The sequence below is a fragment of the Emys orbicularis genome, chromosome 2, assembly GCF_028017835.1.
Source record: "Emys orbicularis isolate rEmyOrb1 chromosome 2, rEmyOrb1.hap1, whole genome shotgun sequence".
NCBI lineage: Eukaryota > Metazoa > Chordata > Testudines > Emydidae > Emys > Emys orbicularis.
The window spans coordinates 2,268,450-2,295,232 of record NC_088684.1 but is presented as its reverse complement, the minus strand read 5'-3'; the positions used below and the strand labels follow the sequence as shown (position 1 = coordinate 2,295,232).

The 26,783-nt window shown below is 60.5% G+C and overlaps 1 protein-coding gene across 1 annotated transcript; it reads left to right on the top strand.

The window, feature by feature from the left end:
• Positions 1-26,779, top strand: DGAT1 (diacylglycerol O-acyltransferase 1). Its single transcript, XM_065400155.1, has 17 exons — positions 1-176; positions 10,977-11,064; positions 14,494-14,534; positions 16,382-16,467; positions 17,785-17,837; positions 18,821-18,926; positions 19,289-19,408; positions 19,807-19,881; positions 20,456-20,559; positions 21,190-21,228; positions 21,884-21,925; positions 22,429-22,473; positions 22,703-22,815; positions 23,998-24,063; positions 24,475-24,562; positions 24,942-25,004; positions 25,403-26,779. Exons 1-17 carry the CDS (start codon positions 1-3, stop codon positions 25,547-25,549), a joined length of 1,452 nt encoding a protein of 483 aa, XP_065256227.1. The 3' UTR covers positions 25,550-26,779.
• The last annotated feature ends 4 nt before the right edge of the window (positions 26,780-26,783 follow it).

Genomic DNA, 26,783 nt, shown 5'->3' with positions numbered 1-26,783 from the left:
ATGGGGGAGCGCGGCGCGGGCGGCTCCCGCCGCAGGAGGTCCGGGCCCCGGCGGCCCAGCGCGGGCAGCCCGGCCGAGGGGGAGCCCGAGCGGGAGGCGGAGCCGCCCCGGGGGGTCCCGGAGCCGGCAGCGGAGCCCCCCGCGGAGAGCGACCCCGACAACTGCGGGGACTTCAGGTAAGGGGGGGCCCAGAGCCCGTGTCCCCGCCCCTCCCCCCACGGGGCTCCTGTAGCTTGGGTCCCATGGGGGTGCTGTGCATGGGGGGGGCTAGGGGCCCCTGAGAGCCTGTGTCTCTCCTCCCCCCGCATGGGGCCCCCGAGACCCCCCACGGGGCTCCTGTAGCTTGGGTCCCATGGGGGTGCTGTGCATGGGGGGGGCTAGGGGCCCCTGAGAGCCTGTGTCTCTCCTCCCCCCGCATGGGGCCCCCGAGACCCCCCACGGGGCTCCTGTAGCTTGGGTCCCATGGGGGTGCTCTGCATGGGGGGGCTAGGGGCCCCCGAGAGCCTGTGTGTCTCTTCCCCCCATGGGGCCTCGGGAGCCCCCCTCGGGCTCCTGTAGCTCGGGTCCCACGGGGGTGCTGTGCATGGGGGGGGCTAGGGGCCCCTGAGAGCCTGTGTCTCTCCTCCCCCCATGGGGCCTCGGGAGCCCCCCACGGGGCTCCTGTAGCTTGGGTCCCATGGGGGTGCTCTGCATGGGGGGGGCTAGGGGCCCCCGAGAGCCTGTGTCTCTCCTCCCCCCCATGGGGCCCCCGAGACCCCCCACGGGGCTCCTGTAGCTCGGGTCCCACGGGGGTGCTGTGCATGAGGGGGGTCTAGGGGCCCCCTATAGTCTGGTCCACGGCACCTGTAGCCCAGGCCCTCACGGGGACCCTCCCCATGGGCCCCAGCCTCAGGAACTCTCCCCCCCCCTTCCCCAGTGTTCCTTTGGACCCAGGTGCTCAGGGAGTTCCCCCCCTTGTGGCCCCTTCCAGCTCGGGTGATCTGGCCTCTCTTCCAGCAATGGGACAGACTTCAGAGCCAACACCTAGTGCTGCCCCTACATACTAGTTCCTGCCCCCCCCCATATCTAGTGCCCCCCACACTGGGAACTGTGGGGGAGATGTCTGTGAGCCCTCTGGTGTTCCTGTGTGCCCTCGTACTCCGTAGTCTGGATCCCACCTCGCTGGAGTGTTGACGGTGTTAACTCATGACCCTAACAATGTCGAAGGCTGTCTGTGCAGTGTAGCTGCGGTTATGTGTCTGACTCGCGCAGTTCTGCCACCGGCGCAGAGAACTGTGCGTGCAGATAAGCCCAGAGCGTGGGTTAACAACCTTAATTAAAATTCCCTCTGCACAGAACAGGTCTGTCCCCATGCTCCGACTTGATTATGCCATTGGTGCCCGAATGTGTAGTGAGCGTCTCGCCTACTTGGCTCCACTTTGTTTTATGCCCATATTTCTAATCTGGATCTTGCATTGGCCACTCCTCTGAATGCAGTGTCCTGTGCATGGCCCCTGCCCTCTGCTCCCAGGGGAGAGCGCTGAGGCTGTGTAGTGTTTGGGGAGTGGTGAGAGGTGGGGAAGGGGTTTGGGGAAGGATTAGCATTGTAAAGGAGGCCAGCCCTGACTCAGATCAGATCTCTTGAGGCCTGGCCCCAGCTGGCCATGTTGCCATTCATCATCCCTTTGTTTACCTTTTTCTGCCAGTTTCAGGCCACATGGCAACACTTGTATCCAAGCCAGCCCAGTGAACTTCCCTGGTAGGGATCTTGTGACATTGTATCAAATGCTGCCCCAAAGCGACTGCTAGAACAGGGTTCCTGCCTTGCTCCTGCTCACGGCTGGTTTATAGCCTGAGGGAAGTAATCCCGGCTGTCAGGCAGGAGGTATTTGCTCTAACGGGTTCCCAGGCTGTAAAGTGAGGACCACATCTTAATACGGGGCTGGTCTCTTGGGACCACCCCCCAGAGAACTACAATCCCAGAATGTGGTGGTGGCATTTTTAGAGCATCCTCCGTGTATTTATAACATCCTCTCAGGCGAATCAGCACTTGTAACCAGGGAGGAGAGATCAGCATTGACTGGCCAGCTTTCCACGGCCATCTGAGAGCCTCTCCGGGGCGGCACTAACCGTGCGATTGTATGACGGGGTTGTTTGTGATGGGGGGGGCCAGAGCTCTGCAACCCTGGGGCTCTCTTCCAGTGTATGTCTTCTGTTCCCAAAGCTCCTGCTTCAGGGTTTCAGCCAGCCATCAGCAGGGGCCAGGAAGGGATTCCCCCGCCCCCCAGTGTATTCTGAGAGTTTCTGCTTTCTCTGAAGCATCAGGGAGGGCCATGGCAGGAGGTGGGACATTGGGCAGGGCGAGTCAGGGCTCTGAGCTGGCACCAAGCCTCCTCTCTTGCTGGTTCTTGCTCACATGCCAGGGTCTCCCTGATCTATATGTGGGCAGGGGTGTGTCATTCTTCTCTCCCCCCCCCCCCCACCCCGGTCAGACTGGCAGGGACCTCGGGGGGGGGGGTTATCTTCCCCTGCAGTGTGCGGGTCACGTGCCAGGGTTAGCTGGGTGTAGCTCACTGGGACATTGCCCTGCCATTGGGGAGCCTTGGGGGACCAGTGCCCCTGGGTCCCTGCTGTTCTCTGCCTGTGGCAGACACCAGGCCAGGCTGCCGTGATCTCCTCTCCACAGCTGGGTTTGCTGTGCGGGTGCTAGGTGGTGCTGGTGGCCTGTGACGTGCAGGTCAGACTAGGGGATCTGGTGGTCCTGGCTGGCCTGAAACTCTGCCTCTCAACCCTCCTGATAGTGCTGGGTGCTCATGGTGCTGGTCTCTAGACGTGAAGTGACTTTGTTCCCTTCTCTTGCTGGGTGTGAAGTCCGACTCTCTTGGGTGTTCTGTGAATTCACGGGGGGCGGGGGCATGGGGGGGTTCCCAACCTGTTTGCTGGCAAACCCTGTTTAAATGAACAGTTTCCTTCCCAGACCCCAGACAACATGGATCATGCCAGTTTTTGCTCTACAGAACGGCATCCTCCACTCAGTATGACCTCGTACATATCGTACACGTGAGGTCACAGTGTGTGGAGAATGCTCTACAAAACGGCACCCTCTGTGCATTGGGGCCTTGCACGTACCACGCACGTGAGGTCACGCTGTGCGGCGCAAACTGGTGTCCTCCGCCCACAAGGGATTGCTGTGACCCCCTCTGCTGAAGGCAGGACCCCGTTTGGGGTCATGCCCCGCAGCTTGGGAAATGCTGTCGAGACCCCAGAGCACTGGGCGCAGTAGCTATGCTGACATTCCATGAGAGTAATGGCAAGGCTCCCGGCTTGGTCTCCGCTCTGACTGGCATGCCTGCCCTCTCCTCTCTGTCTCTCGGATCATTCAGCAAAGCCAGGAATGAGCAGCAGCATCCTGGGAGGTGAATTTCTCCAGGATTCCCCGAGCTGGTCTGTCCACAGCGATTTCACAAGTTCTCTCCTCGCTGTACAAATTCAATCTGTGCTGGCAGCTTGGGCATCTCTTCTCTCCCTGGTGCCTGGGACAGTGGGACCAACCGTTGGCCTTGCTGGGGTGGGGACCCAACATGTGAGCTACTGTCAAGGTTCCTTCCCCACTCTGAACTTTAGGTTACAGATGTAGGGACCTGCATGAAAACCTCTAAGCTTCTCTACCAGCTTAGATCTGCTTTTGCTGCCACCACTTCCAATGTGCTAACTCCCTTCCCTGGGTAGCCTTGAGAGACTCTTCCACCAATTCCCTGGTGAACACTGATCCAAAACCCCTTGGATCTTAAAAAAAGGAGGAATTAATCATTCCCCCCCCCCTTCCCTTTCCCCCCACCAATTCCTAGTGAGTCCAGATCAATCCCCTTGGATCTTAGAACAAGGGGAAAAAATCAATCAGGTTCTTCAAAAGAAGGCTTTTAATTAAAGAAAGAAAGAGAGGTAAAAATCATCTCTGTAAAATCAGGATGGGAAATAACTTTACAGGGTAATCCAACTTAGAGCCCAGAGGAACCCCCTCTAGCCTTGTGTTCAAAGTTACAGCAAACAGAGATAAACACTCTAGCAAAAGGTACATTTACAAGTTGAGAAAACAAACATGCCTTGCCTGGCTGTTTACTTACAAGTCTGAAATATGAGAGACTTGCTCAGAAAGATTTGGAGAGCATGGATTGATGGCCGGTTCCTCTTAGTCCCAAGAGCGAACACTCACCAAAACAAAGAGCACAAACAAACACCTTTCTCCCCCCCCACCCCAAGATTTGAAAGTATCTTGTCCCCTTATTGGTCCTTTGGGTCAGGTGTCAGCCAGGTTACCTGAGCTTCTTAACCCTTTACAGGTAAAAGGATTTTGGTGCCTCTGGCCAGGAGGGATTATAGTATGGTACACAGGAGGGCTGTTACCCTTCCCTTTATAGTTCTGACAGCTACTGTACACCTACCCTCCACACTGGTCTCCTAATCCTGTCTCCCACCTTGCACGGGAGGAATTCCTCTACTCCCGCCCGCTTTCTGGAAGGAGGGAGCTGATTGGCCCGTACACCTGTCTCAGCCAGCAGAGTGGCAGGGGAGTGACTCTTGCCCTGAAGCAGAAATGCCAGCAGTGATCTGAAGCCCTGTCTCCTCCCAGTTAGTGTCAGGGAGGGAGCGTGGGGAGGTGCAGTCGCAGGCCCCACAGGAGCCAGCGATTTTACAGAGGGAGCATGAGCCTGGAGCATTGCTCAGCTGACGTCGAGGCTGATAATAGAACCCAGCGTGTGAGACTTGCTGCCAAATCTGGAGCACAGAGAACACAAGCACGTGACGGCATCTGCTGCTTAATCTTGGTCCCAAGCAAACTGACTCATGTGCACGAGCTGAGCTGAAGGTCTAGGATCTGTTTCACCTGGAGACGGCCCTTGCATTTCTGTAGCTAATTGCTGACCGTAGTGCCGAGAGGCTGCAGCCTAGATCAGGGCCTCGCTGTCTTAGGCCCTGTACGAAGGCGGCGCCAGCCAGCCTCTGCTCTGAGCTCAGGCTGGTATTAAGACTGGAGAGAACAAATGAGTCCCTCCTGGAGGGAGGACAAGAGGCCACGGGGGGAGGGGTAGCTCAGTGGTTTGAGCATCGGCTGGCTAAACCCAGGGCTGTGAGTTCAACGACAATGACCAGGGGTCTGGAGCACATGACTGATGAGGAGAGGCTGAGGGAACTGGCATTGTTTAGTCTGCAGAAGAGAAGAATGAGGGGGGATTTGATAGCTGCTTTCAACTACCTGAAGGGGGTTCCAAAGAGGATGGAGCTCGGCTGTTCTCAGTGGTGGCAGATGACAGAACAAGGAGCAATGGTCTCAAGTTGCAGTGGGGGAGGTGTAGGTTGGACATTAGGAAACACTATTTCCCTAGGAGGGTGGGGAAGCACTGGAATGGATTCCCTAGGAAGGTGGTGGAATCTCCTTCCTTAGAGGTTTTTAAGGTCAGACTTGACAAAGCCCTGGCTGGGATGATTTAGTTGGGGTTGGTCCTGCTTTGAGCAGGGGGTTGGACTAGATGACCTCCTGAGATCCCTTCCAACCCTGATATTCTATGATTCAGGTCCCAAACGATTTCTCAATTTGGAATGAATTAGTCCAAAGGAAGAAAATATTCTTTCTACACCGGCAGAAGAAGCTACTGCTGTTAAAAGTGAGATTATCACTTCAATAGTCTCTGAATCCAAGTGCTTAAGTGACTTCCATAGGGTGACCAGACGGCCCAATTTTATTGGGACTGTCCCGATATTTACTTGTTTGTCCCAGGTCCCGACTGATGTTCGGTCGGGACGCGAATTGTCCTGATATTTTGCCCTCTGGTGCACAGGCGGAGGGGGCTTGCGCCCCCTGCCCCCAACTGAGCCCTGGCTCCGCCCCCTCCCTGCCCCATTGGATCCCTCCCCAAATCCTCGACCTGGCCCTGCCTCTTCCCCAAGCACGCTGCATTCCTCCTCCTCCCCACTCTCTCTCCCAGGCTTGCACGAATCAGCTGTATGGCGACGCGAGCGCTGGGAGGGAGGGGGGAGAAGCAGGATGTGGCAGCCAGCTCGGGAAGTGCAGGTGAGCTGGGGCGGGGGACTCAGCCCCCACCAATTTTTCCTATGCTCCGGTGGCGCCCTCCCCGTCCCGATATTTCATGTCTCTCATCTGGTCACCCTAGACTTCCACCGGTCCCTGGTTTGGACTTTCTTTAAAACATCATCAGCAAACACATTGCTTGAATGGTTCTTATTCCCAAACTGCCACCTTAGGTTTTCCCTTCTAGTGAGAGAATGGTATGGTAGATCTCAAATCAATGAAGGCTACACTCAGAAAGACCTCAAGACTTCTGGAATATGCTGCTTAAACAGTTCCACTTTTGTTTCTACTGCCTGTCCCTCCCTTCTCACATTTATCTCCAAACATCTCCTCCTTGTCCAGATCTATTCCTCCCCCAACAATCTTGTAGTCCTTGAACTTTTTGAGACTTTGCACTTTTAGAGAGAGGTAAGGGATTGACTCTGTGTACACAAATTTGCAGAGGGACAATAGGGTTCAGGTCTGTTATTTCTCACCTCTCTATTTATTTAAAAACATTTTTGCTGTTAACAAGCATGTTATCTCTGGAGACACAAATTCACAGTTTGAGAACTGCAAAACTAAGCATCTCTGATGGTGTCTCCTAGACTGAGCACAGAGTCCCATTGGGTAGATAGAAAGATTAACCTAAATATACAGAAGCCCCTGGAACCCCATAAGATTGGGTCCCTAATCCGGAACTCATTTACAAAACTTTTCTTAAACATGACAGGATTATATTGTCTCATGCTGTAGAATTAGAATTTATAATCCCTATTCCATGATGAGATCTTTGAGCTATAATGTATATTAATTAAAACATTCTTTAGATGAATTTTTTAAAATTTAAATCAGATTTGAGGGGGAAAACCTAATTTTTTTGGTTTTGTTTTTAAAACATTTTTTTTATTTACCCTGGAGCTAAGTGAGCTCTGGTCCCTCTGCCTTGGGCACAAGGCTAAAGAGAATCCTGTGCGCTCCATGAGTTATGGACGGCCAAGGGCTAATGGGTGGTCAGACTTGACTTCCCTTGGCAGGGCAGGCGCTGCCTTAGGGGAACGGGTGAAGGGTAAGAAGGGAGCCATTCCTGCAGAGCCGCCTTCAGAGGCATCCTGTGGCATCCACTCTGACAGCAGGAGCCCCCTACTGTTAAATGCTGAGGCGCAGACGGCTGTAGTCTAGGCAGGAGAGACATTGCTCCTGTGTTATGATCAAAAGAACATCAGTTGGTTTGATCAGCGGGTGCAGAGGCTGTTCTTTCTCTGAGGATTACAGGGAAACCTCCACCCTGGAGAGCGAGTCCCAGCCAGGAGGGACCTAGTAGGAGAGGAATCAGAACCCTGCTGGAAGCTGCAGTGCTGAGGATGGCCACTGACTTTCTAGCTACTGTGGGGTGAGGGGTCCTTAATCTTCTTGCTCAGACAGTCCAGGAGAGACCCTGCCCTGGACTCGGAGGCCTCTCGCTGTATTTCAGGGTTCTTAATCCCGTCCCCACCGGATTGTATCTTTCTGGCTCCGAATACTCTTTCAGCTCCCTGGGGACGTACCCCAAGTGCTGCTGTAGAATGTGGACACAGGCGATTAAAGATGGCATGTCTGTGTCATAGGACACCTGGGTTCCACTTCAGCTGACTCAGAGCAAGTCCTTTATCTCTTGGCTTTGGTTCTTAGGGACCAGACACCAGCTCTAGAACTGTCAATTCATCAGACTGCATTGTCTAAAATAGCAACCACAGTGCGCACAAGGTTGGTTGGTTGGCTGTAATAGAGGTATCCTTCAGGACAGTCAGCCAGAGACTCCTGTCCCTCATTACGGTGACTCCCCAGACACAGAGGCAGATCTCTCCCTGCAGCCTACGCTCAGCCTTTCCTGCCCTGGCTCTAGCTCGCGTGGGTTAGCCTGCCGCTGCAGGAGAAAGTGGAGGGTCTAAATTTGGTGCCTAGAAATGATTCAAACCATTTCTAAAGTCAATGAAAACCCTTGCAGGGATCTAAACTGCATACCGCTCCTCGCTGCTGTGTCCTAGCCCCGCAGTGGTGGCTCTGGGTGGCTGTTCTGGAAAGGCAAGTCTGCATCTGGCCTCCACCAGTGCAGAGGGGGGCCTGCTGTCTGCCTTCCCGCAGACCTGGCTGTGTGCATCACTCACCAAGCCCTGGATGGGGAGAGCGGGCAGCTGCCTAGCGTTCACATGCAGAAGAGTTCCTGAGTGTTGGACCAGGAAAAGGGGCGAGCCGGCTCGACCCGCACAAACCCGAGTCTGCTCTCCCAGCAGCCGGCAGACTCTGACTTGTCCGGCTGTCTCCTAGTAAGAGGCTCAGCAGGGCCCTTAGCGGTGGGGAAACTCGGTGGGATATCCCTGCCTTGATCCTGGGATAATCCCAGCTCAAGTGCTTCTAGGTAAGGTGATACAGGAGTCGGTTCCCTGCCAATCTGGCTTGGGCTGATGCCAAGTTCTGGCCCCAGCTGAGCTTAACCCCCTGTGTCTGGCCAGGTAGCTGCCATGAGCAGGATTTTCAGCTGACTGGTGTCCCCGGGCAGGTGCCGGCACTGGCTCCCAGTCTGATTCCCTCTAGCGGCTGCTTCTCGTCCGACCTCTGACCCTGGCTGTGCTGTCCGCTTTGGAGTTCCTGGCACTCTGCCGACCAGTCCCATGGCCAATGCTGTGCCGGCCCGGAGTGCACCATCCACATGGCAGGACACCGCTGCCCACGCGTGGTTACCCTCGTTAAATACTGCCCCCCCGCGAAAGCAGGGCCTTACGCCCTGTCTGCACGACTCAAACAAGCCTTGCAGGCTCCCGGGGCTGGAAGGCCTTGAGTCAACATGATACCACCTCAGGCAACTTCCAGCTGCACAGACCTGTTTGAGATAATGCTGGGGGGGGGGGGGGGGTCTGGCCTCTCCCTGCTGCCCCAGCAGCATGTGGGGACTGGGTACCACCGTACTCCCCTAGGGCCTGCGCCACGTGTGGCCATGTATCCTGGTCCCTGCAGCAGCTCCCTTGGGTGGTGCAGCATGGCGTCTGCACTAGCAGCAGTGCGTGAGGGATCGCTAACACGGGTGGTGAAACTCCTCCCTGAGGCTCGCGGGGGGAGGGAATAGCAAGCTGTGTCCCACCTTGCTGCCCAAGCCAGGCTCGGACTGGTGGCCTGTCCCCAGGGCAGGGAAGAGGGACAAGCCTCCCCCGAGCCCATCACTGATGTGAACGGCGCTCTCCTGGAGCCGGAGCAGGCTGACCGCCAGTGAGCGGGAAGGGTCTTGCTCCTGCTTCCTATTGGCTAGTGGTACACTCCCCTCCTGTCCCGTGAATGACTCCTGAGGCTGGCCAAGAGGCTTAACCCAGTCATTTAAGAGATTGTGATTAATGTCCCAGTACCAGACTCCTTGCTCAATCTCTGGGTGTCGGGGACGTTGTACAGGTTACGCGGGGGACCGATGGGGTGGAGAGGGAGTGAGGCACTTGGCCATGGGCCACTGCCCCATTGCGGGGACTGGCCATCCCTGAAGCCCCGGCAGAGGCGGCTCAGAAAACGGCGCCCCGCTGTGCTGTGTGCTCAGCTCTCTGGCGCTGGCGATGCCTGCAGCGACCGGAGCGAGCGCAGTGCTGGGTTCTGTTCTGCGGTGGCTCTTCCGGAGTATCTGAGCGCTTTCCCGCGGTGCGCGAAGCAGGGTGACTGATCTGCCCTGTGTGTTCTCCTACCCCAGGGGAGCAGTGGGTGCCGTGCGGGGTCTCTCTCAGGTAGAGCTTCTGATGTCCCTGCTGCTGTGTGTCTCCGCAGAGGTCTGGCAGAGCAGCACCCACAGTGGAAGGTGGGGAGGTTTGGGATGGCCCTTAGTTGGGGGGAGTTCGTTCCGCTGTCTGGAGCAGCTCCTGAAAAAGCTGCCACTCCTGGGAGAGCCCATGGCGCCCGGGGAGCCAGTTGTCAGCTTGAGGCTCTATGGAGCTGTCTACAGAGTAAAGAACCACCCGCGGCTGGGCCGTGCCAACTGACTCGGGCTCATGGGGCTCAGGCTGTGGGGCTTTCGTTGCTCTATAGACTTCCAGGCTTGGGCTGGAGCCCAAGTCAGGGACCCTGCCACGTCACCGGACCTGGAGTCCAGGCCCCAACCCGAGCCCAGCCATCTCCACTGCAGTGAAACACCCCACAGCATGGGCCAGCGGCCCAGGTGTAGCAGCTGTGCAGACAGACCCTTTGTGCCAGGCTCAGGTTGTTCCCGACAGCTCGGGACGCTTCGGTTCCCTAACTCTGCAGCAGAAACAGTGCCAGGTTCTCCCACACCTGCCCTGCTGCAGTGCCTCTGAGCCCCCAGCGCCCGTTCCATCCTGCTGAGGTGGCCAACTGCCCACCAAACTGGGACCCACCAACCGTCCTAGGACCGTCATCAGATGGCGGCTGTCTGGCTGCCCCCCAACGTGGTCCAGATTCCAGCCTGTGGGGCTAGCATGTGGCCTCCGATGTGCAGGAGGTCAGACGAGATACCTGGTGGGTTCTTCTGGCCTCCGAGTCTGACTCAGGAAAGTCTAAACATTTTGTGACCATTCCTTTAGCTTCCTGGTCCTCCACTCCTGGAGCTACCCCAGGAAGTGTCCCCCGGTGTGACTAGCTCTGGGGTCCCTGGCCTGCAGGGCTGTGTGGTGGCCAGCTCTCGTTACCAGCTGGGCCATGCCAGGAGAGGGCAAGAACTCCCTCGCTCTGCACACAAGCAGTAGCTGTAGTGGTCACGGGCTGGCCTGGGGCATGGTGAATGGGAGGGTGATGTCCTAGTAGGACGTAGCCTGCACGCGATCAAAGCTGGAGCCCTGTGGTGCACACTGAGGGATGTCCGTGGGTGTTGGGGGGGCTGGAGCTGGGCTCCCGTGGGAGAGGTGGGGTCCTCACCTGTCACTGGGACTTGTATAATCTGCTGGGGTCTCTGACTTCTCTCCAGGTGTCACAAGGTGCAGGAGTCTCTGCTCAGCTCGTCCAGTGGGTACAGCAACTACCGGGGCATCCTGAACTGGTGTGTGGTCATGCTGGTGAGTGTGAGCAGTATCTGGGCCTTCTGCACCGGGGGGCCAGGGACAGCTTTCCCCACCGTGCCGTGGTGTTACTCATCCAGAGGGCTGAAGGCTGGTGTCTCTGCTTGGCTTGGTACCCGGGGGCCAGCCTGGCTCTCTGGCACCTGCTCCTCTGGGCATTAATGCCCAAACGTACACGCTGGCTGTAGCGCCCTGTCTTGTGCAAGGAGACTGCTTTCCTGGAGCAGAGCAGTTGGCCATGAGCCGGCCAGACGCTGCGCCTGTAACAGCCTAGCCCAGTCCTCGGGTGCAGGGCAGTTCCAGACCAAATTGCACCAAGTGGGTAGCAGCGGCAGCGCAGTGATGGCGCCTGTCTGCGCGCTGGGCTCTGCCCGGAGGAGCAGCTCGGCAGCTGACCCGCTCGGCAGGTTTCAGAGCTTGTTCGGGGGAGTTGTCTGATGCCCCCCTCTGGCTGTGGCTCTGCAGCCAGGACAGGTGCACCGGGGCACTGGTTAATCCGGAGTCTGGGTTAATTTGACTCACCTGGGAAAGGGAGCAGAAGAGACTTGGCGTGGTAGAACTCGCTCTCGCTCGTGGCACAGCGCGAACTCCCCGTCGCTGCGTACGGGGCCAGAGCTGTCTGGCCACGGGGGCTGCCCCGTCCCTGGGAAGGGGGCCCTGCCTTGTGCTGGGCCAGCAGGAAATACACTAGTGAGCACTCCACGTCTGACTCCCTCCCGTTGCAGCATCTCCTCCTCGCTGGCGGAACTGCCCCGGGCTCCGTAATGGGCACCGCTGTCTGTACCTGCTTCAGCACCCGCCTGCCGCTCTCCCCCCGGCAGCGCGAGACCTCGGCCCCAGTGGCCTCCGGGACACCTGCATCGGGGCCTCTGGTTTCTCTAGTGGCCTCTGACTCCAGCTGGGATCCAAGGCCCATGACAGGCCCCAGTGGCCTAGCAGCACTTCGATCCAGGCCACCCTGTGCCTGAACCAGCCTGGCACATGCCTGCCCAGACCCTTGGCCGGCAGATCCGCTCCCTGGATGCCCTGCCTACTCCGACCCGAGGCAGCACCCGCGAGTGGACTCTGCTCTGTGCATCCGTGGACTTGTTTGCCCCGGGAGGCAGCGACACCAGGTCGGGCAGGAGGAGCTGCAGGAACCTGGTCTCCTGCTGGCCCCTTAGGAGAAACGCTTGTTGGCTGAAGGCCTCCGACCCTTTCCAAAGGGGACTGGGGAAGCCGGGATCTGCAGCACGCACTGTGGCCTCTTATCTCACTCATGACTCACGTCCTGTGCTGGCAGTGGCCCTTGTACTGACTTCTCTCCTTGTGATGCGAGCGCTCCCGTCTAGATTGGGACACTGGGACCTGGGGGTGGGGGAGGGAAGAGGCTCTTGCTGGATCTGGAAGTGACTCGTGTGGCGGTTACAGAAACGCCTTCCTGCCAGCACAGGGCCTGCAGTGGGGGCTGTTCCCCCTCAGTTCCTCGGGCAGGTGCAGTCTCCCCAGAGCTGTGGTGGTGACGCCTGCGGTGCAGGCCCGGGTGTGGGGGGTAGAACGTGTTCTGTAGCTTCCCACCCCAGACCCTACCAGCCAAGCAGGGCCGGGGCCGACTCCAGAGACCCATGTCCCTGTGCTGGACAAAGCTGGCTGGCAACCCCCTACCTGTGCTGGGTGGCAGCTTCGCCCCCCCCCCCCCAAGCCCCAGTCTGGAGCTGCACCTAGACCTGCCCGACCCCTGCGAGGCTGGGTACACCCATCCAGCCCTGTGGCCTGTGCGACCCCTGACAGCCAGCTGTTGTGGGGAGGGGAGGCGGAGCAGCAGCCTGAGGGGTCTCGCCTGGTGAAGGGGAGTGAGACTCAAGCTCTTGCAGGGTTTGCTTGTCTCCATCTTGCCCCACAAGCACCCTGGGGCAGGAACCTTGGCACCTAGCCAGTAAGCGCTCACCCACAGCGGGTGCTTTGTGCCGGGCTGCTGGGTTCCCGGCGGCTCACCAAGCAGTTGCAGTAACCAGCCCTCAAGCTGCTGGCACCGCACCAGTCCCTGTTGCTTCACTGCCCGGCGACCTTTGCCTCCCGCGGGCTGCGTGGGAGTGCTGAGCAGCAGCAGGGTGGGGCTGGAGCTGCCGGCAGCAGGAGGGCGAATGCGTTAACCTGACTTGGAGCTGCCACGTGACTGACTCCGGCAGGTCAGCCTTGTGCAGCAAGGCCCCGTTGTGGGGTTGGGGAACTGGCCGCTCCTGCGGCACAAAGCCGAGCCCAGGCCAGGGAGAGCTCCGAGCAGGAGTGAGCCGAGGGAACCTCTCCAGGCAATGAGCTGCACTGCAGACGCCCAGGGCCAGGCTGCTGGAAGGGGCTGGGTGGTGGCTCTGAGCTCCGCGGTAGGAAGTGGCTGTCCTCTCCCAAGTCAAACCCAACCGGGAGCAAGTGTGGACAGAGGGTCTGAACGCCCTGTTGTGCGGTGGGGAGGGACACAGCAGCATGTGACTGCCCGGCCTCCCTGCCCAAGCACAGGAAATGGAGAAACAGGCGCTTGCTCAAAACTTCCTGAACTCCCGGGGTCGGTACCGTCCTGGAGCCGAGCCCAGCCAGCCCCAGGGTAGCGCACGCAGGGTCCGGCTGAAGTGCCATGTCTTGGGCACTGGCAAACCAGCCAAGCCTCTGCTCAATATGGGGCAGCCAGGTTCCATGGGGCTCAGAAATGCCCCAACCTGACTCTGGGGCCACATCTTCCTTTGGGGCTCTGATCTCGCTCAGCCCCCTGCCTGGGAGCCAGCAAACACTGGTCCTGTCTCCCCACCTATGGGAGGGGGCAGGTCCCTGCCCCCCAGAGAACAGCTGGGGGGCCTGGTTTGCACCCCATGGACTCAGCAATGCTGCCGGTCGCCTAAGGCTGTGACTTGCAGTGAACGCCGTGCGGGCTCTGTCCTCCATCGAGGGGAGGGGACAGGGCGGGATGGGACTCGTATTCTGCAGCCCCACCCTGCCATGCTGGGCACAACACCACTGCACACGTGGCCCCGGCCCCCAAGCTTGCAGTGAGACCCGCTGAGGCCTGTTGGCTACTTAAACGAGTTGCCCTGTAAGCCGGGATTGGACCTGCCCCCGTGCCCCGCGGAGCAGCCTCTGAGCGGCTCCACTGAGGGATTCGGGCCTGTTCCCAAGCAGCGAGTGCCGAGCGAGGCCGGATCGGCGCCAGGGACAGAGAAGTGGCCAGACAGCTGGGGCCCTGCCGGGGGCAAAGGCCTGTCTTCTGGGGGGCCGAGTGGGAGAAGCAGGGAGCCCAGCGAAGGGCTCTGGGATGCCCCTTGGGGTGAGTCACTCTGAAGGGTCTAACCCCCCGCCCCCAGCCGAGCCTCCTGGAAGCCCTGTCCCTGCTGAGCCGAGCCCCCGTGTGGAGCCGAGTTCCAGTCCCTCCCTGAGTAACGCTGGCTCCTTCTCTTCCAGGTCTTGAGCAACGCCCGGCTCTTCCTGGAAAACCTCATCAAGTAAGTGCTGAGCCCGCACTGCCCCAGGCCCGGGCTGCGGGGGGTGCTCTGGCTGGGCAGGGGCTGGTGCAGACACTCCCACGGCAGAGCGGGATGGGACCCGATCACCTATGGCACGAGCGGCAGGAGTTGCTGAGTCAGCAGCTCACTAGCTCCCCTGCCCTGGGTCCTTTCAAACCCCTTCTCCCTGCCCGCGCTGAGCCACACCCCACTGCCCAGTAATGCCAGATAGGGCGGACTGCTCGCCCAGCCCCCCCGGAGCGGGGCCTTGCTCTGGGGTGGGCTGGAGGGGGCCCTGCCGGCACTAAGGGTGAGCTGCTGCAGAGTCGCCCTGTGTGCTCCAGAGCGAGGTGGGAAGGTCCGAGGGGAGTTGGGAGCGCCCCGTCCCAAGGCCTAGAGGAGAAGGTCCGTGCTCCGTGCGTACCTGGTGCGTTCTGCACTCCGCAGTGATCTCTGGGCGGCACCATCCCCTGGGCACCCCGATGTACGCAGCTGTAACAGCACCAGCTCGAGTGCCCAGGCTGTGCTGTGTCCTGCCCAGAGAGCCTGGGCAGGGCCTCGAGCAGTGATCCTGCTCTCATGGGACCCTTCTCACGGCCCCCCGGCCCTGTCTAAGCTCTGCCTCGGGCCAAGGGGCCCTGACTCCTGTGCCTGGGAAACCTCTCGTTAAGCACCAAGGCCAGGCAAGGGGTTGTCTACATGCCTCCTAGGAGCGTGTGCTGCCTGCCACCCCTCCGCCTGCCCTGGGACCCGCTGGAGGCGGGCGCGTGGCACTATGCTGGCACCTGTGGGTATTGGTGCCAGAGGGGCGACCTGCTCCCCGCGGGCCTGGGGCTGCACAAATAACCCAGCATGGCAGGTGGGTGCCGAGCTTGAGAGGGGCCTGGACCCTGGAGTGCTGGTCATGGGCGGTGAGGTCTGACCACATTCCCACAGATATCTGGCGTGGGCCCAGTGAGAGTCCCCTCCCGCTAATGCCCTGTTCACTGCCCCAGGCCTCTCCGTAGCCCCCTCGCAGGGCTCACGAGCCTGCCCCTGCGCTAGCCATGGCCACTGTGCACATGCTAAGGGCAGGGGTGCCACCCTGTGGTACTAACATGTACTGCAACTTCTGAAAGCCGCTCTCAAGCCTCGCCCGTCCGAGGACCAGGCCCCTTGCCCCCTCCGCGGAGTCGGGAGCTCGGACCGTACAGGGATGGGCTTTCCTTAAATCTGCAGCTCAGGGCGGTCCCGAGCGCCGCTCGGGCCTGTAAGTTCTCGTCCTGGGCTGCTGCCAGGGCACTTAAAGTCCCGGTGTGGGTCTGATCAGCCCCTCCGGCTGAGTGCGGGCTTGGATTCCAGCTCTGGACGGAGGCCTGGCCTGGCCTGGCAAAGCGCTCCGTGTTCCCGTGCCAAGCTGGACTGTACGGGAGCCCACTGCAAACTAGCCGACACCCAAGGGGAGTCCTGGGAGAAAAGCCAGCCCCTCTGAGCAGAGGGGGGAGCCCCTCCGCCCCCACTGCTCGCTAATCTCCTGAGCGCTAACGAGTAACTGCGTTAATGGCAGGAGACCCCCCCCCCCCGGAGGGAACGGTCCCTGTGGAGAACGTTCTGGGGATGCCGGCAGCGCGTCGCTCCCGCCCGTTGTACGCCGGGCGTGGGGCAGGGCTGTATGGTCCATGGCTGGGGGGAGGAGGGGAACAGGGACCTGCTGCTGACCGCTCCCTGGCATCACTGGATGCAGCTCCTCCACGCAGGCTCGATCACAGCGGGGACTCGAACCCGTGTCAGCAGCCAGCCCCAGAGCCCTGTGCAGCACGTCAGGCGGGAGCTTCCCTCTGCTCACCCGGGACCCGTTTCTCTTACAGATACGGGATCCTGGTGGATCCAATCCAAGTGGTCTCCCTCTTCCTGAAGGACCCCTACAGCTGGCCCTCCTTGTGCCTTGTCATTGGTGAGTCCGTGAGAATCCAGGCCCGGTGTCCTGCCAGGGGCTGAGCTGAGATGGGGTCCCAGGGGAACTGGCTGCCTCCTCTCCTAACCATCTGGAGATGGGACAGGCCCGCTGGGCCCCCCAATCCTTCTCCAACAGGCCGGGGTTGTGCCCTGCTGAGGGCTCTGTCCAGCCCCTCGGCATCACCAGTGTTTGGGGCTCTTGCTCCCCAGGGGGTTGCAGCCAGACAGGAGGAGGGGCTTCCCCACGGGTCTCCCTGATCCTGCTCGAGCCCCAGGCCTGCCCTTCATTCACCAGGTGCTGCCAGCACTGGGAGTGCTCCACAGAGCAATCTGTGCCCAGACCCCACCCCCTGCTCTCCTGCCCAGGGCGCTAGCGGAGGGGTCCAAAGGGTTCGTTCCTCAGCCCATGCTGCTTGCTGAGGTTTGAGCACTGGCCGTGGCAAGCGTTCGCCCGAGGGCTGGGCCCTCTGCAGTTAACCCACCGGACCCTGCAGACGGTCTCCTCCACCTGCCTCCAGGCACGGCGCTCGGACAAATGCTGCAGAAAGCCCAGGTGCCGGTAGTGAGATCCTTGGCTAGTGTGGGGCAGCCTGGTGTCCGGGCCAGATGTGCCTTTAACCACGTCCAACTCAGACCTGCCCCTGGCGGCTGCATTGGCCTTCTCGTCATTCCTGCTCTGTCACTAGCTGTCCATCAGCTGCCACTGTCCCGTCTGGAGCTGGCTGAGCTGGGAGCCGATGTGCTCGCTGGGGCCCTTCAGGGATACAAGTGCTGTCACAAGGGAAGGTCCTGAACCCAGAGCTAATGTTGCCAGCTGTAGATCCGTCCCTAGGATGGGGGCACGGGGTCTCCCTAGCATGGCCTGCAGGAGTGATGCAGGGGGCAAGCTCCTAGCCTCTGCCCCTCTCCTTGCTCAACCCCCTCCTGTCCTTCCCCGAGAGCAGAGCCGAGCGCTCGGACAAGCCAGGACCCCTGTTCTGGGAGCAGTGGGACTCCAGGGACGCTGTGAACTCTCACGGCATCGCTCGGTGCCTTCCTGCTCCCCGGGCCTCCTGTCCAGTCTCTGCTGCCCCTCATGCTGGGCTCAGCCTTCCCGGTCCTGGGCACCAGCCGTCTGCTCCCCCACACCGGTCCTTCAGCATGCTGGGAGACTCCGCAGGGAGCGAGGCAGCGTCTCGCCAGCTCTTCACAGCTGAGCTGGGAACTCGGGGCCCTCTCCTCCTGCCCCTGGGGCCCAGCTGTCGGCAGCAGGCCCTGGCCTGGCAGTGATCCCGAGCGACGGGGCTGGGTGTGCTAACTGTCTCTTTGCTTACAGTGGCTAACGTGTTTGCGCTGGTTGCCCTGCACACGGAGAGACGCCTGGCAGCGGTGAGCCCCTTCCCCCTGGGCACTCTCGGCCACACCCGGGTCACACTTGGGTTACAGCCTCTGGAGCTGGGGAAATGGGAGTCTCCTAGCAAATGTGTGGGCAGAAGGGGACTCGAGGATAAGAGCAGGATGATCGAGACAGGTCCTCTGACACCAGGCTGCAGGCACGGCCCTGCCAGGCCAGAATGGGGGGCTCAAACCAGGCCCAGTGAGCCGCCTAGGGAATTCCCGGGGTGCTTGGGAGGGGCTCTAGGCTGGCCTCTACACCAGAGGAAGGGGACGCCCTGCCCTGCCCTGAGCACTGAGCGGTGCCTTGTTCTGCCCTGGCTCCACCTCCTCTGTGCATCCCAGCAGCGGCCTTAGGCTTGTTACTTGGGGGGGTGGGGGAGCAGCTTGGGGAGGAGGGAACGGGGTTAGGCTAAACCTGACCAGTGGAACGAGCGCTCAGGCTGCCGCCCAAAATCCCTGGCCCGAATCTCACTTGGCTGGCCTGGTCTCCAGCCGCTGCTGTGTCCCCAGCTACCAGCTCAGCTACCTGCAGGCCCAGGGAGCAGCGAGCGGTCTGTGCTGGGCCCTGCTCGGATCGTTGGGAGCAGAAATCGAACGCAGGCACCTCTCCTTCAGAGAGCCTGAGCCCCACTGCCAGAGCGGAGCGCCCAGGACAGCGGCGCTGTGGGGCGCACTGAGCTGCAAGCGTGTTCTGGGCCTGGCCTGGCTGAGGGGCCGTGGGGCACATCCCCAGGCGGGAGGAGCTGCTGCTGCGATTCCTGTTGCCAGGTGGGAGCCCCAGCACCTGGGTAATGGAACGTGCTCGCAGCAAAGCGAGCGGGCTGCGGGCGAGTGCTGCCTTCCCCGGCTGGGCCGTGCTCCGGGGCAAGCCGAGGGGAGGTCATCAGGCCCACGGGGGCAGCCTCCCCAGAGGAGGGGTAGGGCAGAGGGCTCAGGGCTGCTGTACTGGCCTCATGTCTCCTGGCTCCCCGCAGGGCTCCATCTCGGAGAACGTCGGCTCCGTCGTCCATGCGTTCAACCTCCTGACCATCCTGTGTTTCCCAGCGCTGGTGGTGCTGGTGGTCTCCTCCGTCACTCCAGGTAGGTGGTGGGCCCCTCCTGGGCCCTGGCTCTCAGCACTGGCTGCGTACGGATGTGGGCTCGCACTGCAGGACCCCCCGGGACACGGGGGGGTCTCTGGGCTCCCCAGGCAGGAGCAGAGTCAGCTGGGGATGCCTGGGATGAGGCTGCAGCAGCGACCTGCTCTGGGGAGCTGCTGTCTGACCTCGACCCTGGTCCTCTCTGAGGCTTGGCCCCCTAGGGACAGCCTGATCTGGGTGTCTCCCCTCCAGTGTTAGACGCTCGCTAACCAGGGTGGGGCAGGGCCAGTGAGTCGCCCGGGGGACGCCGTCCCTGCAGCAGTGCCTCACGGGTCGCTCACGCTCCCTGACTTCTCTCCCCAGTCGGCGCTGTGTTCGCTTTGTCCATCTACACCATCCTCTTCCTCAAGCTCTTCTCCTTCAGGGACGTGAACAAGTGGTGCCGAGCCAGGGGCCGGGCGAAGGCTGCGCGCGTGCGCCCAGGTGAGCTCTGGAGGTGGGCAGGCGGCTGGCGCAGTGCGCTGTGCTACCCCACGTGACTGGAGCGGCAGACGCATGCAGCCGTTCCCCAGTGCCAGGAATGCTGCTACAGCCTTTGCAGGGCGGGGGTGTGTATTGCAAACTAGTGGAGCCCCCTCTCTGGGCCTTCGCAGCCAGGTCTCTCTGTCATGATGCACGAGCACAGGGCTCGCCCGTTCCAGGAAGGGAAACAGACCTGGCCACAAATGGTTCTGCAGAGATTGGCGCTGCAGCTGGCTTTGCCTTAACGCGACTGCCATCTCCGCATGGGGGTCTCTGCCCTCCTCCCACGGTGTGGGGCTAGCGAGTGTCAACCGCTGCCCTGGCCTTCAGGCTAATGGCTGTCTTCTCTCCTCTTCCAGCTTCTGGGCCGAAGAAAGCCAATGGGGAGGTGGCGCAGAGCGGGGTGTGCTATCCAGCTAACCTGACCTATAAAGGTAACTGGCCCTGAGCTCCCTGCCTGCGGGGTGGGGGCATTAGGCTGTGATAACTGGGAGGTGCTTATTGCCTAGCACACCTGGGTTTCTCAGCTCTCCCCAGAGCAAGTGCCCTGCAGTAAGACGCTGCTGAAATCCCAGGTGGGCCAGCTGGCCACGGGCGCTGCTGGCTGCGTGGAACTGGCCCCAGAACTCCCTCGGGAGCATAGGAGGCGAATTCAGGCCTGGGAGAACAGGGCTAATAGTCACCTCCCGGCTCTGCCACGGCGAGACAGTGACCCAGGTGACAGGCTGCTGGCACCTACCCGCAGCCTCCCCTGCCGGCTCTCGGAGAGCCCGGCTGAGGGTTGAACGCCGGGGTTCCCTGAAGGCAGCGGCCCTGCTCCATAGGGCTGTCCCAGAGCTTGCTACACACCTCGTCCATGGCTGCTCTGGGCAGGTGGTGTCAGTGCTGCTCGTTCAGAACCCCAGTAACTATCGGCGGGCGGGCGCTGGGCCCGGGTCCCCCCCCTGGCTGGCGGGCGGGCGTGCGCTGGGCCCGGGTCACTGATGTGACTCTGCTGGTCTGTTTCAGACATGTACTACTTCCTGTTTGCTCCCACGCTCTGCTATGAGCTGAACTTCCCTCGCTCGCCCCGGATACGCAAGCGCTTCCTGCTCCGCAGGCTCTTCGAGATGGTAAGACCGCCTCGGGCCCCGCCCCATCCTGCTCCGAGCGCTGGGCCAGCGACAATCCCCCTGACTCAGCAGGTGCCGATTGTGGGCGGCCCAGGCTCTGCTCTCCTTGGGAGAGCAGGACAGAGCTGGCCAATCGGAGGGCTGGCAGCGCGTGGCCGGGTGGCTGCTCCCGCAGCACCGACTCCAGCTCTGGAGGGTGGGCTGAGGCGGGTCCAAGGCTGGTGTCTCAGCAGAGGTCTCCTAACCAGGCCCAGGGGATGCCTGTGGCTGTGAATGCCCCATTGTCCTAGCTGGTAGGCAGCAGCATGCCCGCTGGGGGGCGGGAGGGCTTCACGCTTTGGGGCAGGAGACCCCTCTAGCTCAGGGGATGCATTGCTCCAGGACGCCGGTCTCCTAGAGCAGGCTCCTGGCTTGGCCTGAGCAGGGCCATGCTGGGACACAGGCAGCAGGGGTAGACTCAGACCAGTGTGGCCAAGTGCCTGGCATGCCACTTTGGTGGGGTGGGCACTGAGGGGCCTCATGGGCCTGCCAGGTATCTCAGCGTCTGAGCGGCCAGGCATCCTGCATGGGCCTGTGCTGCGCAGGGGAGGGGCCCTGCTGATCTCACCGCTGCTGCCTCTTTGTCTCTAGCTCTTCTTTATCCAGCTGCTGGTGGGGCTGATACAGCAGGTATGTGGATGGAGCCTCTCCTCTCCAGGGGCAGCAGAGACCATTCCCTGTGCAGCTCTTGGTGGGAGGGGGCACGTCGGGGGACTCCAAGCACAGGAATAGCTGAAATTGCCAGAGGTGGGGTGGTAGGCAGGAGCCCCCGCCATCGCCAGGCAGGGTTAGCCTCTGGCTGACGCATGCGGTGCCAAGTGGCTGGTGCGGAGCGGGCTGGAGCCTGCCCTCTCCAGGGCCCTCCTGGCCGAATCAAAGGACGCAGACGCTGCGCCATGTTCCCGTCACAGGGAACTGAGCCCTTAAGAACTGAGTGGATGCTGGTGCAGTGGGGGGACCCCCTAGGAACAAAGGGCAGACACAGGCTCCCTGACGAGCATCTGTGGCCAGCTTCAGAGTGAGTAACGAAGTAAGATGTAGGCCCCCGGCAGTGTGTGGGACTTCAGGTGAGCGTGCCATGGGGCAGGTTGGGATCGGCCAAGCCGCTAGAGGGGCTGAACAGGCAATGAACGGGGGGCAGGGACAGGCGCTGTCTAGTGGATGACTTACCAAGCAGGCAGTGACCGCAGCTGACCGTTTGGGGTGTCCTGGATCCTGGGGTGAGGGGTGGGCTTGGTGCTCTGGGGGAGCAGCCTGACTGTCTAGAGCTAAACTTCTCTTTCAGTGGATGGTCCCCACTATCCAGAACTCGATGAAACCTTTCCGGGTGAGTGACCTGTCCCCCGTAAATATCTGGGCTACAGATTCCTTCTCCCCAGTTCCAACTCCGGCGAGATCCCTGTTGTGCATCTCTCCTCTCCTGCGGGGCTGTTGGGATGAGCCCTAGGCGGGCAGGAGGCGGCCATCTCCCCCTCTGGGGTTCTTATACACTAGCTGACTGGCCACAGACAGGGCCCCACAAGGGGCAGCACTACAGCCGGTGCAGTGGCCTAAACTGACCGGGCTTGAAGGCCACTCTCCTGGCCGGTGGCATGCCCCACGGAGGGTGCGTGCTTCCTTAGCAGCCCTCCGTGTGCACACAGCAAACAGGTCAGCAGGGATCCCATCCCTTCCTGCCAGTCTGGTATCTAAACCGGCCTCGCCACTGAAGGAACAAGGCTGTGGGTGCCGGTATCTGGGAGGGAGTAGGGGGAGTCCTGAAAGCAGCCTTCTCCCCACCCCCCTCACTTGTCCTGGCCAGCTGGGACTGACGTTGAGCTCTCCTTTCAGGATATGGACTACTCCCGAATCATAGAGCGCCTCCTGAAGCTGGCTGTGAGTACTGCAGCTAGAATTCACCTCCTACCTCCGGGGCTGGGGACATGGCGGCCTTCCTGAAACAGGCTCCCAGCCCTGTCTGGCTTGGCAGAACCTGCTATTCGGTCCCCAAGCCTCTTGTGGGCAGCAGCTGGCAGTAATGCCCAGGGGCGGCTGGCTCTGCTCTCCAGCAGGGAATTCCCTGGAATGTGCTTGGTCTGTTCAGTCTGTTCCTTTCTCTGGGCAGGTCCCTAATCACTTGATCTGGCTCATCTTCTTTTACTGGTTCTTCCACTCGTCCCTGAATGTCCTGGCTGAAGTGATGCAGTTTGGCGACCGGGAGTTCTACAGGGACTGGTGGTGAGCAGTGATCCAGTTGGGGGGCCTGTGAGGAGCTGTCTGGAGGGAAAGGGACAGCTCCCCCAATGGCCCCAGGCCCGTATCAACAACCCTGGGGGGGGGGGGGGGGGGGGGGAGATCTCCTTGGACTCAACTAGCCATTGTGGCCAGCTGCAGGGGGCTGGTGGCACCAGCACCTTGGAGACTCTGGCTGCCGTCTTCGTCCCTGATGGGAGGCGTGACTGTTTAAAGCATGTAGCAATGTAGAGAAGCCATGTGGCTTGTCTGTGTAGCCCCTGGGGTGAGGGGTGTCTTGAGCCCCTGAGACTGGGAAGACCCTTACATAGCACTTCCAGTGCCTTCCTGCTGGGCTGGGAGCTCTCCAAGGAGCATGCGCAGGTGCTGCAAGGAAGGGTAGCTCCTGTACTGGGAGAGACCGTCCCGTCTCAATGGTCCGTGCTGAATACCTCAGAAGAAAGTGTGTGTGTGGGGGGGAAACCACCTCCAGCTGCCTCCTCGTGATGCTGTGCCATTGACCAGTTCCTTCTGAAGCATGAGGGCTTGGGGGTCCGAGCCTGGCTCCCCAGGGATGGTGGTTGGGTGTCGCTGTCCTCTGAGACCCTGCTAGAGGCCACAGCCCGGTCACGGGAGGGTCAGTCTGACCCCAGCAGAGCACATCGGCTCTGCCAGGGACTTCCTGCAGCTCCATGCACTCCTGCACGCACTGCAGCCCGAGCTGCCTGGGAAACCCAGGCCCAGGGGAGCCACTGGACAAACCCGGCGGGTGTTAGTCTGAACTGCAGTTGAAAATCAGGGTTGTGCTTCGGGTCCCTCTGCCCCTTCCCCTGTTCCGGCTAAACATGACTGGCCGGCGAGCAGGGGGTGCCCTTCCCTCCAAACTGGTCCAGCCGGATCCCCCGGGATGGGGCTGCTGTTAAACGCACTTCTCCTCCCAGACCGAAGAGACCCAGTCTGGCAAGGTCTGCGTAGCTGGGGGCAGAGGGGAGTGGGGGCCTGTGAAAACTCACCCACTCCTGCTGCTGGACATCTAGCTGGGAAGTCCTACGTGGCCCCACAGTGCTGGATGTAGTGACAGTCCCTGCCCAGAGCGGACTGGCCATTGGGAGCAGAGGGCTTGTGCTGCTCCCAGGTCTCCTGCGTGCCCAGGGCTGGGATGTTGCTGATGCCGGTTTTCTCCCCCAGGAACTCTGAGTCCGTGACGTACTTCTGGCAGAACTGGAACATACCGGTGCACAAGTGGTGTCTCAGGTACAGCTGAGGGCCTCCCCGCCCAGTCTGTTGGGGGCTTGGTGTGGCTGCATGTGCTGACCTGGCTGCTCCGCTCAGAGCGGAGGTGAGGCCCTGTGAGCTCCCAGCTCGGTGGATAAAAGCCGACTAGAGAACACCCTGAGCTCCTGCGTTGGGACCGACAGCAGCAGGCCCTGCTGGGGCAGTCGCAGGCCAGCTGCAGGGCTGATCAGCACATGGGGATGCTCCTGGGAAGGGGCAGCTGCGAGAACCTAGTGCCTTGTCCTCACAGGGCTGGGGGACGCTCCCAGAACTCAATCAGCTGCCGCTCCCTGCTGCTGCCGCCTAGTTAAACAGCCAGTGCTGCTAACCTGGGCTTCCCTGACTGCTCTGCTCCCTGCCCCCACACTAACTCCTGCTCTTGTGTTCTAGGCACTTCTACAAGCCAATCATAAAGAGGGGGGTCAGCAAATGGACAGCCCAGACTGCAGTGTTCCTGGCATCGGCTTTCTTCCACGAGGTTGGCACCTGGCTTGCTCCCTACGTGGGAGGGGACTCTTAGCACCTCAGTCTGCATGCTGTCACTGGGAGGAGACAAGGCAAACTCTGCTCAGCGCTGTCCCCAGGGGGAATGCTTCCAGGGGTCTAGTCTGGGCAGCTGGTTCTAGACTAGAGCAGTGCTCTAGTTTGGCATCTCCTGGGCTGACTTGGGTACCCACCCTGGGGGAAGGGAGGACACTGGGGGTGGGCTGTGGTTAGCAGGCTCAACCATCCCTCCCCACCCCTAGCTGTGGGGGGTGGATCCAGGAGGGCGAGCAGCAGCTCCTCTCACCTTCTGGGGGAATGCAGTGGGGCTTGGGGCCATGCGTGGCGCTGATGCAGAATCTTCTCTCCTCCAGTACTTGGTGAGTGTGCCCCTGAAGATGTTCCGGCTGTGGGCATTCATGGGGATGATGGCTCAGGTAAGACCTGGGAGGTAGGAAGGTCACCTGCCTCCTTGGGTTTCTGATCCTTCAAGGGACTTTCCAGTCTAGCATGCTGGAAAACTGCTCGTGCCCATAGCTGGGCCTTCTCCACTGCACCAAACCACATGGAACCGTAGGGAGATGCCTGCCCTAGTATAAATCGGTCGGCTCAAGGCAGTTGACAATGTCCATGTGTCTTCTGTAGCTGCCTTCTTCAGTGGCTTCTTCCCAGTGCTCTGTGACACCCACCACTGCCTTTGGGCTCATGGGCCAGGCAATGGGGCCTGTCTTGGTTATTAACCTCACATGGTATCTGTGCTCTGTTCTGCCCACTTGGTGCGTGACGGCCTGTCTTTGAGGCCTGGAGTCCAAGCTCTGACTGCTCCTCCCCACAGATCCCGCTGGCCTGGCTTGTGGGAAGGTTCCTCAGAGGCAACTATGGGAACGCAGCCGTATGGATCTCCTTGATCATCGGGCAGCCGATAGCCGTCCTGATGTACGTTCACGACTACTACGTGCTCAACTACGAAGGCAGCCAATGATGCATGTGGACTCCCTGTTCCTCCCTCTCCTTCTGGTGTCAGCAAGGAGCCTGGCCAGGGGTAAGAACCCCCACTTTCTGCTGCTCTCCAAAAGCCTCTGGGACTGACTGTAGCACCAGCACATGTGTGGAGGTGTCAGTCGAAGGAAGCTGCCTTGTCTTTTTTTATACGTGTGTGTAATCCATGGGGATGAGTATTTTTGTGAATTGAATGTTGGATCAATGCAATGTCCTCCAGTGAGGAGGAAGGGCCCTCCACGTGCCATGGGACCCTTCTCTCCTATCACTGGTGTTAATGCTCAGGATCAGATTCTTGAGAGGGCATTTCCCAGGCTCCTTTAACAGGCCTTGCGGGGTGTTTAGGGCCCTGCCCAAGGCAGCACCAACCTCTTCTGAGGCCCACTGGAGAGCTTGGCTAGCTGAACCTTCAGAACATGCTTCTGCTCCGACTGCCTCTAGAATGTTGCCCCCATCTTGGCAGTAGGAGATGGGCGCCTGCTGCCTCGTCCCTAGGAGCCGGCCGGCAGCAAGGGCTGGGCCTCCATGTAGGGTGTCAAAGCTTTAATGTGGTGGCTCCTTTGCCCTGACCGGTGCAGAGAGGCAGCCAGCTGGGAGCTGCCATTTTTAAGGCACTTTAAAAGGACTTTCACTGAAGTCTCAGATTTTGTTCTCACTCCGTCCCATGTTCAGACACGCTGGCTGCCTCCTCTTTAAAAGGCAGCTGTCGCTGAAGGGTCTCTCCCTCAGCCCTGATCCTGCAGCTCTCCTGAGAATCCTTCACAGTACCAGCCTCTCCCTGGGGCGAGCCCCTGGCTGCAGGACCCAGCAGACGGCCCTGGGCTCCTCGGGCATGCACCAGTACTTCCTGCTTCAGCCAAGGTGAGCCAGGAGCTGCCGGCTCTTGTGTGACGCTCCCCGTGTAGGGGCGTCTCTGTTCGTGGCCACCCTGCGGTTGCCTCTGGTTTCTGTACTGTGCACGGGCTCCTCAGGTCCCGTAGTCCGTCCTCGAGCACTTCAGGTGGCCGCATTGCCCTCCATGGCTGCGCTGCTTGGGGTGTGACTGAGATGGCCGATCCAATCTGGATTTGTGCTGAATGTCCCCTTCCGGGGGGGCATGAGCCGTCCATGCAGGGGCCACAGTACTGTGCTACCCCATCTCCAAAAAAAAAGTCTGCCCTAGCAACGTCTGACACTTCGTCTGTATCTGCCAAACCGTGAATAAAGCATCTTTTCCA

Bases quoted from the DNA above. Each gene is read 5' to 3' on its own strand.
- DGAT1 (XM_065400155.1), top strand. From the start codon at position 1: ATGGGGGAGCGCGGCGCGGGCGGCTCCCGCCGCAGGAGGTCCGGGCCC. The intron at 11,065-14,493 runs GTGAGTGTGAGC...CTTCTCTTCCAG, and splicing joins ACTGGTGTGTGGTCATGCTG to GTCTTGAGCAACGCCCGGCT. The intron at 25,005-25,402 runs GTAAGACCTGGG...TCCTCCCCACAG, and splicing joins TCATGGGGATGATGGCTCAG to ATCCCGCTGGCCTGGCTTGT.